This window comes from Panulirus ornatus, chromosome 2 (assembly GCF_036320965.1).
Source record: "Panulirus ornatus isolate Po-2019 chromosome 2, ASM3632096v1, whole genome shotgun sequence".
NCBI classification, from domain to species: Eukaryota; Metazoa; Arthropoda; class Malacostraca; order Decapoda; family Palinuridae; genus Panulirus; species Panulirus ornatus.
Window position 1 is genome coordinate 70,484,472 of NC_092225.1, and position 13,730 is coordinate 70,498,201.

Here is a 13,730-nt window from a genome sequence, read left to right on the forward strand (position 1 = left end):
AGGGATTAGAAATTTATTCAGAGTGAGCTCAGAAATAGTCAAAAGAAAACATCACATATACCTAAAGAGAGTTCAGAACAGACAATTGTGGAAAGTATTTGATTGCTGTTTAATGACAGCATTGTGAATTCCACAAGTTTCTTGGTAAGTGCTCTGCAGTAACCCCATGTAGAGGTAGATTATTGTTGTAGGAAGATAGGTACTTCCCTCAGTGAATGAGATTGATTTGATTAGAGATTAAAGAATATATCAGGAACTGTAAATTGAAGAATTTAAGCTTGGTCTTGTATTTTTCTCTCTAGACAGGAACAGCCTTTTGAATTTTTAGCTAATATAAAGATTGAATTAGTAAGTCCAAATTTTTTGTGGTGCAGAGAGTCCAAGACTGGATGGTTCTCAAAATGTCTCCAAAAAGAAGATTCAGCCGACTGATGAAGTTGTTTGGCTATGGCTACTTCTGGTGTGTTGCTTATCTTCATGAGCTCCATGACATCAAAACAGAAGGCACTATTGTCAAGGTAAGTGCATTGTATTTAGTAATGGTCTCCAATTAGTGTACTGCAATTACTTGCATACAAGTTAGTGAAGGTTTGGAAAGATTGTAAATATATATCCACTACATTCATATATCACTAAGTTTCTAATTGATCACGGTGTCAGGATGATTGATAAACTATGTCTTGAATGCATTATAATTATCTCCTTTCATGTGTTGAGATTGAAAATTGTTAAAATGGTGTCTGTTAGAAAAAATCTGCTGGAAACCCAACCAGATTGCAATATTTATATTCCCCTAGCAGGACAACTTAGCGTCTCCACTGCCCATCTTTAATAAAAAGTAAGCAATACTTTTTTTTTCTTAAAGCAGGAATGTATTACTTAATTGTTCTCCCTACATGTTTAAAGTTTTCCTCAGCCACAGCCATGAAACTGATTACAAAGATGTTACAAAATTTTTATTTTGTGGAATTACCCATATTCCATTTTAGATGCCCTTATCATAATCAAGTGTAGTAGTGAAAACTATCCTTTGCCTTTGATATTGTAATGTAAAAGAAATATAATAATAGTTTGTCTTGTGCATATTTTTTGTAGACACAAGCATGAAACTGATGCCCAAGGTTTTTTCTTTAACATGACTCTCAGCAGAAACATGGGGACAGTTCAAATTTTCAAAATTTTCTCAAAAAACGTACTTCATTGTATATACTACATAGCACTTATTAGTCAGGCAGCTAATAGAAAGGTGATTTGAAGGGGTTCAAAGATATGCTTACACCTGTTACAGGAAAAGCTTTATAGTTCAGCATCTGCCAAATGTAGGCTGTACCAGATGTGAGAATGCATCTGTTGCAAGACCATTTCCCCTAGATAACTTTGAAAAGTTTTCATTTCCATATAAGTGTTCAGAAGTACTGTATATCTGTAATTATCCCTAATGATAACAGTTCTAAACCATAGTAAATGTAAAATCATATGTAGTATAAAAGTATAATCAAAGTATTCTGGTTAAATGCAGTCATCAGGTAAGAGGCCAGGTTAAAACAAGCCAGTTTTATGATTATGAAATACACTACTAGACATACCACCAGTTCCTAAGGAAATTCAGGAGACAGGGATGTACTGCTACTTGCATTAACATATCACCTGAGATTTGGGAAGTGTATGAGTTCTTATGGCTCAAATGCCAGCAAAGGAGCAGTTGATTTTGTTGATAGACTTGCAAGGAGGCTTTTTAGAAGAGATTTGTAATGTTTATTTTTCGTGTGAGTTCTTGTTCTTAGTGCAGGAAAGGTGATTGATTGATATGTACCTGTACAACTTTTGCAAAATAGCAGAACTTTCTTTCTGCAGGTTTTATGAATATTTTAGAATAGTATGCAGTCTGAACCCATGAAACTGTTTTCCTCTTGGTTAGATTTCCTTTTTTTAAGAATTTGCAGTTGTTTGCAGCACGACCCCATGAGACATTTTCTCTTTAGCGAAACTTCCTTTGGTGACCTTTTTTTGAATTGCTGGTCATTAGGGGTTTTCAACACTGTTTTTGGCTATAGTTGAATATGAATCACCAGTGTCTGTTAACCCTTTGAGTACATAATAAGATATCAGGAGTGATGTATAAAATTGTGACTTCCCCATCAAAAGATGAAGTTACTTGTTTGTATTTTTATTTTTCTCTTTCTTCATAAGAAGTACAATCATGTAGTGAATGATAAAATTTAATGAAATAAATGTGACAAACATGATTTTCAGTAAGTGCATAATATTCACCCAAGGGACCAGAACTAATCCAGAGTATGGATAATATACCATGAATCACAGATGACAGTAGCGTTCAAAATATTAGCACATTTTTTTAACTCAAAGTTAGGTGAAAGTAACCAAAATATGGAAAAAGTGATTTCCAATAAAATACATATGTTGCAGTTACAACCTGAAAATCAGTCAAAGCTAGTTTCAACTAGTCAGAACCTGTTGTACCTAAGGATGTTGGGAAAACCCAAGATGTCAAGATTTTAAAGGTTAGGTTAGTTTTTTCAAACAAAGTTGTTGAAACTAGGTAAAGTTAGGTGTAAAAACACTTCAGTCTCACATTTCATGTTTTACCAACCCTCCTTTGGTGCATTGGTTTCTGACTAGTTGAAACTAATCTGATTGATTTTGGGTTTTAACTGCAACACATACATATATACCTAATAAATCTTAAGTTGATTTTTGATTCAGTACATCATCATAAATCATCTTGAACTTAGAAATTCACATAGAAGATGTTTAAAGAAATGAAAAGAAAATAGCTCAGTAAGAATCATATTTTTATGGAAATTGTATGAAAGAAAAGTAATTATAAACATCTTTTGTGGACTTGGCAGTGGATGGAACCATGGAAGCAGAAGTGAGTCACAGGGTGGGGAAGGGAGCGAAGGGTCTGGGAGCATTGAAGAATGTGTGGAAGGCGAGAACATTATCTTGGAGAGCAAAAATGAGTATGTTTGAAGGAATAGTGGTTTTAACAATGTTATATGATTGCAACTCATGGGCTATAGATAGGGTTGTGCAGAGGATGGTGGACGTTTTGGAAATGAAACGTTTGAGGACAGTATGTGGTGTGAGGTGGTTTGATCGAGTAAGTAATTAAAGGGTATGAGAGATGTGTGGTAATAAAAAGATTGTGGTTGCTAGAGCAGAAGAGGGTGTGTTGAAATGGTTTGGACACATGGAGAGAATGAGTGAGGATTGACAAAAAGGATATATGTGTCAGAGGTGGAGGGAAGAAGGAGAAGTGGGAGACCGAATTGGAGGTAGAAGGATGGAGTGAAAAAGATGTTGAGTGATCTTGGCTTAAACATACAGGAGGGTGAAAGGTGTGCAAGGAATAGAGTGAACTGGAGCGGTGGTATACCGGGGTCGACATGCTGTCAGTAGTTTGAACCAGGGCATGTGAAGCATCTGGGTTAAAGCATGGAAAGTTCTGTGAGGCCTGGATGTGGAAAGGGAGGTGTGGTTTCAGTGCATTAAATATGACAGCTAGAGACTGAGTGTGAATGAGTGTGGCCTTTTTGTCTTTTCCTGGCGCTGCCTTGATGGAGGGGGTTGGATGCTATTTCATGTGGGGTGGGATGGGAGTGGATGAAGGCAGCAAGTATGGATAAGCACATGTGTATATATGTATATATCTGTGTATGTATTCCTGGTAAATTATATGGGAGGGTATTGATTGAGAGGGTGAAGGCATGTACAGAGCATCAGATTGCGGAAGAGCAGTGTGGTTTCAGAAGTGGTAGAGGATGTGTGGATCAGGTGTTTGCTTTGAAGAATGTATGTGAGAAATACTTAGAAAAGCAAATGGATTTGTATGTAGCATTTATGGATCTGGAGAAGGCATATGGTAGAGTTGATAGAGATGCTCTGTGGAAGGTATTAAGAATATATGGTGTGGGAGGCAAGTTGTTAGAAGCAGTGAAAAGTTTTTATCGAGGATGTAAGGCATGTGTACGTGTAGGAAGAGAGGAAAGTGATTGGTTCTCATTGAATGTAGGTTTGCGGCAGGGGTGTGTGATGTCTCCATGGTTGTTTAATTTGTTTATGGATGGGGTTGTTAGGGAGGTGAATGCAAGAGTTTTGGAAAGAGGGGCAAGTATGAAGTCTGTTGGGGATGAGAGAGCTTGGGAAGTGAGTCAGTTGTTGTTCGCTGATGATACAGCGCTGGTGGCGGATTCATGTGAGAAACTGCAGAAGCTGGTGACTGAGTTTGGTAAAGTGTGTGAAAGAAGAAAGTTAAGAGTAAATGTGAATAAGAGCAAGGTAATTAGGTACAGTAGGGTTGAGGATCAAGTCAATTGGGAGGTAAGTTTGAATGGAGAAAAACTGGAGGAAGTAAAGTGTTTTAGATATCTGGAAGTGGATCTGGCAGCGGATGGAACCATGGAAGCGGAAGTGGATCATAGGGTGGGGGAGGGGGCGAATATCCTGGGAGCCTTGAAGAATGTGTGGAAGTCGAGAACATTATCTCGGAAAGCAAAAATGGGTATGTTTGAAGGAATAGTGGTTCCAACAATGTTGTATGGTTGCAAGGCGTGGGCTATGGATAGAGTTGTGCGCAGGAGGATGGATGTGCTGGAAATGAGATGTTTGAGGACAATGTGTGGTGTGAGGTGGTTTGATCGAGTAAGTAACGTAAGGGTAAGAGAGATGTGTAGAAATAAAAAGAGCGTGGTTGAGAGAGCAGAAGAGGGTGTTTTGAAGTGGTTTGGGCACATGGAGAGAATGAGTGAGGAAAGATTGACCAAGAGGATATATGTGTCGGAGCTGGAGGGAACGAGGAGAAGTGGGAGACCAAATTGGAGGTGGAAAGATGGAGTGAAAAAGATTTTGTGTGATCGGGGCCTGAACATGCAGGAGGGTGAAAGGAGGGCAAGGAATAGAGTGAATTAGATCGGTGTGGTATACTGGGGTTGACGTGCTGTCAGTGGATTGAATCAGGGCATGTGAAGCGTCTGGGGTAAACCATGGAAAGCTGTGTAGGTATGTATATTTGCGTGTGTGGACGTATGTATATACATGTGTATGGGGGTGGTTTGGGCCATTTCTTTCGTCTGTTTCCTTGCGCTACCTCGTCAACGCGGGAGACAGCAACAAAGCAAAAAAAAAAAGAAAAAAAATCTGTGTATGTATATGTGTGTATACTTTGAAATGTATATGTATGTATGTATATGTGTGTGTGTGGGAGTTTATGTATATACATGTGTGTGTGGGTGGGTTGAGCCATTCCTTGTCTATTTCCTTGCGCTAGCGCAGGAGAAAGCGGTTAAGTATAATGAATAAATGAAAAAATAAAATGTATGATCTCACATTTATAGATAGACATCAAGCATCATCAACCTATCTCTGTTGCAATTCTTATTAGGGGTAGTATGTGGCACCTATTGCTGCTGCTGCTATTCTGTTTTAGTAGGAGTGGATGACAAGGAAGCGCTGATCAGGGAAATATTGCTGTCTGGATTTCTGTAGGGATGGTGGTGGTGGTGCAGTGAGCTCGCATTGCAGCGTTTGTTATGAACCCTCTTTCAGGCCCAGATTGCTGTCTTTTTTCCCTTGCATCACCCACATATGAGATGCTTGCATTCATCTCCCAACCCCACACTTTTATTCTCATACACAACACTCATCAGTGCATAACTTAACCATAACTTTATTTCTTTTTATGTTTCTTGATTACTTTTCAGTATTTCAAAACATGGCAGCACACTCGTCAAACAATTTTCCAGCTCCGATTTAGAGCAACATCACCCGTTGAGGAAGGTTGAGCAGATCCCAGGGTCCTCTTGACTGCCATCATACAACTGGAATCCACTCCATTTTCATAGCTACATTTACAGTCATAATTCAAACTTTCCTAATGTTAAACACCACCTGTTTACCTCCTCTCTTGATAATTTCTTCTTTTTGAAATCCAAGTGTCAGAGGGCTGCTTTTCCTGTGCACTAACAAATCTCCAACTATAATTCCTTTCATTGTTTCTGCTCCAAGATTGGTGTTTGTGTCTGCTGTAATACAAAGACATCTATTGCATTCCTTGTGGATCTTCAGTTGAGTAAATAGGTCTTAATCCTGGTTACAGCTGTTGGTCCACAGACAACCCAGCTGTTTAGTTGCCTTCTACGACATTCAGGGAATATGTGAGAAGTACTCTTTCTCCCCTATCCCCAGGGATAATATGTGGTGTGAGGTGGTTCCCTCAAGTAAGTAATGAAAGGGTAAGAGAGATGTGTGGTAGTAAAAAGAGTGTGGTTGAAAGAACAGAAGAGTGTGTTGAAATGTTTTGGATATATGGAGGGAATGAGTGAGGAAAGGTTGACTAAGAGGATATATGTGTCAGAGGTGGAGGTAACAAGAAGCGGGAGACCAGATTGGAAGTGGAAGGATGGAGTGAAAAAATTTTAAGTGATCAGGGCTTGAACATGCAGGAGGATGAGAGGCATGCAAGGAACAGAGTGAATTGGAACGATGTGGTATACTGGGGTTGACGTGCTGTCACTGGAGTGAACCAGGGCATGTGAAACTTCTGGGGTAACCATGGAAAGATCTGTGTTGCCTGGATGTGGATAGGGAACTGTGGTTTTGGTGCATTACACATAACAGCTAGAGACTGAGTGTGAACAAATGGGGCCTCTTTGTGTGTTTTCCTGGCATTACTTCGCTGAAGCAGGGGATAGCAATACTGTTTCCTGTGGGATGGGGTAGCACCAGGAATGAATGAAGGCAAGCATGTATGAATATGTACTTGTGTATATATGTATATGTCTGTGCATATGTATGTATATGCATATGTGTTGCATGTATATGTATGTATATGTGTGTATGGGCGTTTATGTATATATATTTGTATATGAGAGGATGGGCCATTCCTCATCTGTTTCCTGTCGCTACCTTGCTGATGCGGGAAGCAGCTAATAAGTATTATAAGTATAATAAGTATAACAATTTAGTACCTTCCATCAAATTTATTGTAGAAAATGAAAATAATGGTATGTTACCATTTTTAGATTGCATGATCCATAGGCAAGGAAACAATTTTAAGTTTAGCATATGCAGAAAACCTACCAATGTATGCTCATATATCCATTATTATTCATCTCAACATGACAGAGTTAAATTATCATCACTTCAATCTATGTTCCTTAGGGCATTACGTATTTGCAGTCCAGAGTATATTGATGATGAGTTTGAGAAGATAAATTCTATTGGATCTAAGTTAAAGTACTCTAGATCTTTCATTGATAAATCCCTTAAGTTAGCAAAGAAATTATTTTATAGAGTTGAGCCCAAACCTCCCATTGACACCAAGAATCTTTTAGTTCTCCCTTTTAATAATAATTTCATTTTACTTCCCATGTTGCTTAAATCCTTTAATGTAAATGTTGCCTTCAGCAACAATAATACTATAAAGACTATCTTAATCAGGAATTCACCAGAAAATTCTCTTGGATGCATCTATAAAGTCCCATGTGGAAATTGTGATAAATTTTATGTTGGACAGACTGGTAAGGATCTTTCTGTTAGACTTAAGCAACATAGATATAGTATAAGAACGGGACAAGAATCAAATGCCTTATTTAATCATGCTAAAAACTATGATCATTGTATTGACTGGAGTAATGCCATCTCATTTATTAACTTTAACTCTATTACCATGAGAAATATCATTGACTCTTCTATTATTAGATACACAAAGAATTATAATCTTAATATTAGTGATGGTCTATACAAATTAGATAACTTTATTGTTCATAAAAACTGTAAAATGATAAGTTTGTGAACGCTCGTTGTATGTCTTGGACAATCGCGTGTTTACCAAATGGCGTCCTAGCTTCATCTGTTCGATGTATATCAACTGACTTTTATTTCTCTCTTGTGTCTCCCCTGATGATGTGATTATTACACAAAAGTGCACTTGGGAACTTATCGTGTTTTATTTTCCCTGTGGACTCTTAGGAATATGTATATATATTTTTTTTTTTTTTTTTTTTTTTTTTTTACCTCGTCGCTGTCTCCCGCGTTTGCGAGGTAGCGCAAGGAAACAGACGAAAGAAATGGCCCAACCCCCCCCCCATACACATGTATATACATACGTCCACACACGCAAATATACATACCTACACAGCTTTCCATGGTTTACCCCAGACGCTTCACATGCCTTGCTTCAATCCACTGACAGCACGTCAACCCCGGTATACCACATCGCTCCAATTCACTCTATTCCTTGCCCTCCTTTCACCCTCCTGTATGTTCAGGCCCCGATCACACAAAATCCTTTTCACTCCATCTTTCCACCTCCAATTTGGTCTCCCTCTTCTCCTCGTTCCCTCCACCTCCGACACATATATCCTCTTGGTCAATCTTTCCTCACTCATTCTCTCCATGTGCCCAAACCATTTCAAAACACCCTCTTCTGCTCTCTCAACCACGCTCTTTTTATTTCCACACATCTCTCTTACCCTTACGTTAATTACTCGATCAAACCACCTCACACCACACATTGTCCTCAAACATCTCATTTCCAGCACATCCATCCTCCTGCGCACAACTCTATCCATAGCCCACGCCTCGCAACCATACAACATTGTTGGAACTACTATTCCTTCAAACATACCCATTTTTGCTTTCCAGGATAATGTTCTCGACTTCCACACATTTTTCAAGGCTCCCAGAATTTTCGCCCCCTCCCCCACCCTATGATCCACTTCCGCTTCCATGGTTCCATCCGCTGACAGATCCACTCCCAGATATCTAAAACACTTCACTTCCTCCAGTTTTTCTCCATTCAAACTCACCTCCCAATTGACTTGACCCTCAACCCTACTGTACCTAATAACCTTGCTCTTATTCACATTTACTCTTAACTTTCTTCTTCCACACACTTTACCAAACTCCGTCACCAGCTTCTGCAGTTTCTCACATGAATCCGCCACCAGCGCTGTATCATCAGCGAACAACAACTGACTCACTTCCCAAGCTCTCTCATCCCCAACAGACTTCATACTTGCCCCTCTTTCCAAGACTCTTGCATTTACCTCCCTAACAACCCCATCCATAAACAAATTAAACAACCATGGAGACATCACACACCCCTGCCGCAAACCTACATTCACTGAGAACCAATCACTTTCCTCTCTTCCTACACGTACACATGCCTTACATCCTCGATAAAAACTTTTCACTGCTTCTAACAACTTGCCTCCCACACCATATATTCTTAATACCTTCCACAGAGCATCTCTATCAACTCTATCATATGCCTTCTCCAGATCCATAAATGCTACATACAAATCCATTTGCTTTTCTAAGTATTTCTCACATACATTCTTCAAAGCAAACACCTGATCCACACATCCTCTACCACTTCTGAAACCACACTGCTCTTCCCCAATCTGATGCTCTGTACATGCCTTCACCCTCTCAATCAATACTCTCCCATATAATTTACCAGGAATACTCAACAAACTTATACCTCTGTAATTTGAGCACTCACTCTTATCCCCTTTGCCTTTGTACAATGGCACTATGCACGCATTCCGCCAATCCTCAGGCACCTCACCATGAGTCATACATACATTAAGTAACCTTACCAACCAGTCAACAATACAGTCACCCCCTTTTTTAATAAATTCCACTGCAATACCATCCAAACCTGCTGCCTTGCCGGCTTTCATCTTCCGCAAAGCTTTTACTACCTCTTCTCTGTTTACCAACTCATTTTCCCTAACCCTCTCACTTTGCACACCACCTCGACCAAAGCACCCTATATCTGCCACTCTATCATCAAACACATTCAACAAACCTTGAAAATACTCACTCCATATATATATATATATATATTTATTTTATTTTGCTTTGTCGCTGTCTCCTGCATTTGCGAGGTAGCGCAAGGAAACAGACGAAAGAAATGGCCCAACCCACCCCCATACACATGTATATGCATACACATCCACACACGCAAATATACATACCTATACATCTCAATGTACACATATATATACACACACAGACACATACATATATACCCATGCACACAATTCACACTGTCTACCTTTGTTTATTCCCATCGCCACCTCGCCACACATGGAATACCATCCCCCTCCCCCTCATGTGTGCGAGGTAGCGCTAGGAAAAGACAACAAAGGCCCCATTCGTTCACACTCAGTCTCAAGCTGTCATGCAATAATGCCCGAAACCACAGCTCCCTTTCCACATCCAGGCAACACAAAACTTTCCATGGTTTACTCCAGACGCTTCACATGCCCTGATTCAATCCACTGACAGCATGTCAACCCCGTTATACCACATCGATCCAATTCACTCTATTCCTTGCCCGCCTTTCACCCTCCTGCATGTTCAGGCACCGATCACTCAAAATCTTTTTCACTCCATCTTTCCACCTCCAATTTGGTCTCCCACTTCTCCTCGTTCCCTCCACCTCTGACATATATCTTCTTGGTCAATCTTTCCTCACTCATTCTCTCCATGTGCCCAAACCATTTCAAAACACCCTCTTCTGCTCTCTCAACCACGCTCATTTTATTTCCACACATCTCTCTTACCCTTACATTACTTACTCAATCAAACCACCTCACACCACACATTGTCCTCAAACATCTCATTTCCAGCACATCCACCCTCCTGCGCACAACTCTATCCATAGCCCACGCCTCGCAACCATACAACATTGTTGGAACCACTATTCCTTCAAATATACCCATTTTTGCTTTCCGAGATAATGTTCTCGACTTCCACACATTCTTCAAGGCTCCCAGGATTTTCGCCCCCTCCCCCACCCTATGATTCACTTCCACTTCCATGGTTCCATCCACTGCCAGATCCACTCCCAGATATCTAAAACACTTTACTTCCTCCAGTTTTTCTCCATTCAAACTTACCTCCCAATTGACTTGACCCTCAACCCTACTGTACCTAATAACCTTGCTCTTATTCACATTTACTCTTAACTTTCTTCTTTCCCACACTTTACCAAACTCAGTCACCAGCTTCTGCAGTTTCTCATATGAATCAGCCACCAGCGCTGTATCATCAGTGAACAACAAGTGACTCGCTTCCCAAACTCTCTCATCCACAACAGACTGCATACTTGCCCCTCTTTCCAAAACTCTTGCATTCACCTCCCTAACAACCCCATCCATAAACAAATTAAACAACCATGGAGACATCACACACCCCTGCCGCAAACCTACGTTCACTGAGAACCAATTCCTTTCCTCTCTTCCTACACATACACATGCCTTACATCCTCGATAAAAACTTTTCACTGCTTCTAACAACTTGCCTCCCACACCATATATTCTTAATACCTTCCACAGAGCATCTCTATCAACTCTGTCATATGCCTTCTCCAGATCCATAAATGCTACATACAAATCCATTTGCTTTTCTAAGTATTTCTCACATACATTCTTCAAAGCAAACACCTGATCCACACATCCTCTACCACTTCTGAAACCACACACTGCTCTTCCCCAATCTGATGCTCTGTACATGCCTTCACCCTCTCAATCAATACCCTCCCATACAATTTACCAGGAATACTCAACAAACTTATACCTCTGTAATTTGAGCACTCACTCTTATCTCCTTTGCCTTTGTACAATGGCACTATACACGCATTCCGCCAGTCCTCAGGCACCTCACCATGAGTCATACATACATTAAATAACCTTACCAACCAGTCAACAATACAGTCACCCCTTTTTTAATAGATTCCACTGCAATACCATCCAAACCTGCTGCCTTGCTGGCTTTCATCTTCCGCAAAGCTTTTACTACCTCTTCTCTGTTTACCAAATCATTTTCCCTAACCCTCTCACTTTGCACACCACCTTGACCAAAACACCCTATATCTGCCTCTCTATCATCAAACACATTTAACAAACCTTCAAAATACTCACTCCATCTCCTTCTCACATCACCACTACTTGTTATCACCTCCCCATTTGCGCCCTTCACTGAAGTTCCCATTTGCTCCCTTGTCTTACGCACTTTATTTACCTCCTTCCAGAACATCTTTTTATTCTCCCAAAATATATATAATATATAATATATATATAATATATATTATATATTTTATCCCTGGGGATAAGGGAGAAAGAATACTTCCCACGTATTCCTTGCGTGTCGTAGAAGGCGACTTAAAGGGAAGGGAGCGGGAGGCTGGAAATTCTCCCCTCTCTTTTTTTCTTTTTTTTTCTTTTTTTACCAAAAGAAGAAACAGAGAAGGGGGCCAGGTGAGGATATTCCCTCAAAGGCCCAGTCCTCATCCTCTGTTCTTAACGCTAATGCGGGAAATGACGATTAGTATAATTTTTTTTTTTTTTGCCGCTGTCTCCTGCGTTTGTGAGGTAGCGCAAGGAAACAGACGAAAGAAATGGCCCAAACCACCCCCATACACATGTATACACATACGTCCACACACACAAATATACATACCTACACAGCTTTCCATGGTTTACCCCAGACGCTTCACATGCCCTGATTCAATCCACTGACAGCACGTCAACCCCGGTATACCACATCGATCCAATTCACTCTATTCCTTGCCCTCCTTTCACCCTCCTGCATGTTCAGGCCCGATCACACAAAATCTTTTTCACTCCATCTTTCCACATCCAATTTGGTCTCCCACTTCTCCTCGTTCCCTCCACCTCCGACACATATATCCTCTTGGTCAATCTTTCCTCACTCATTCTCTCCATGTGCCCAAACCATTTCAAAACACCCTCTTCTGCTCTCTCAACCACGCTCTTTTTATTTCTACACATCTCTCTTACCCTTACGTTACGTACTCGATCAAACCACCTAACACCACACATTGTCCTCAAACATCTCATTTCCAGCACATCCATCCTCCTGCGCACAACTCTATCCATAGCCCACGCCTTGCAACCATACAACATTGTTGGAACCACTATTCCTTCAAACATACCCATTTTTGCTTTCCGAGATAATGTTCTCGACTTCCACACATTCTTCAAGGCTCCCAGGATTCTAGCCCCCTCCCCCACCCTATGATCCACTTCTGCTTCCATGGTTCCATCCGCTCCCAGATATCTAAAACACTTTACTTCCTCCAGTTTTGCTTTCATTCAAACTTACCTCCCAATTGACTTGACCCTCAACCCTACTGTACCTAATAACCTTGCTCTTATTCACGTTTACTCTTAACTTTCTTCTTTCACACACTTTACCAAACTCAGTCACCAGCTTCTGCAGTTTCTCACATGAATCAGCCACCAGTGCTGTATCATCAGCGAACAACAACTGACTCACTTCCCAAGCTCTCTCATCCCCAACAGACTTCATACTTGCCCCTCTTTCCAAAACTCTTGCATTTACTTCCCTGACAACCCCATCCATAAACAAATTAAACAACCATGGAGACATCACACACCCCTGCCGCAAACCTACATTCACTGAGAACCAATCACTTTCCTCTCTTCTTACACGTACGCATGCCTTACATCCTCGATAAAAACTTTTCACTGCTTCTAACAACTTGCCTCCCACACCATATATTCTTAATACCTTCCACAGAGCATCTCTATCAACTCTATCATATGCCTTCTCCAGATCCATAAATGCTACATACAAATCCATTTGCTTTTCTAAGTATTTCTCACATACATTCTTCAAAGCAAACACCTGATCCACACATCCTCTACCAC

General features: G+C 40.4%; 1 protein-coding gene across 2 annotated transcripts in view; it reads left to right on the top strand.

The window, feature by feature from the left end:
* LOC139757095 (uncharacterized) overlaps window positions 1-13,730 on the top strand; it is a 158,983-nt gene that overhangs the window by 97,035 nt on the left and 48,218 nt on the right. For both annotated transcript variants that reach the window (XM_071677188.1, XM_071677196.1), the window contains exon 10: window positions 375-518. In XM_071677188.1, coding sequence (XP_071533289.1) covers window positions 375-518 — 144 coding nt within the window. The remainder of the gene's footprint in view (window positions 1-374; window positions 519-13,730) is intronic.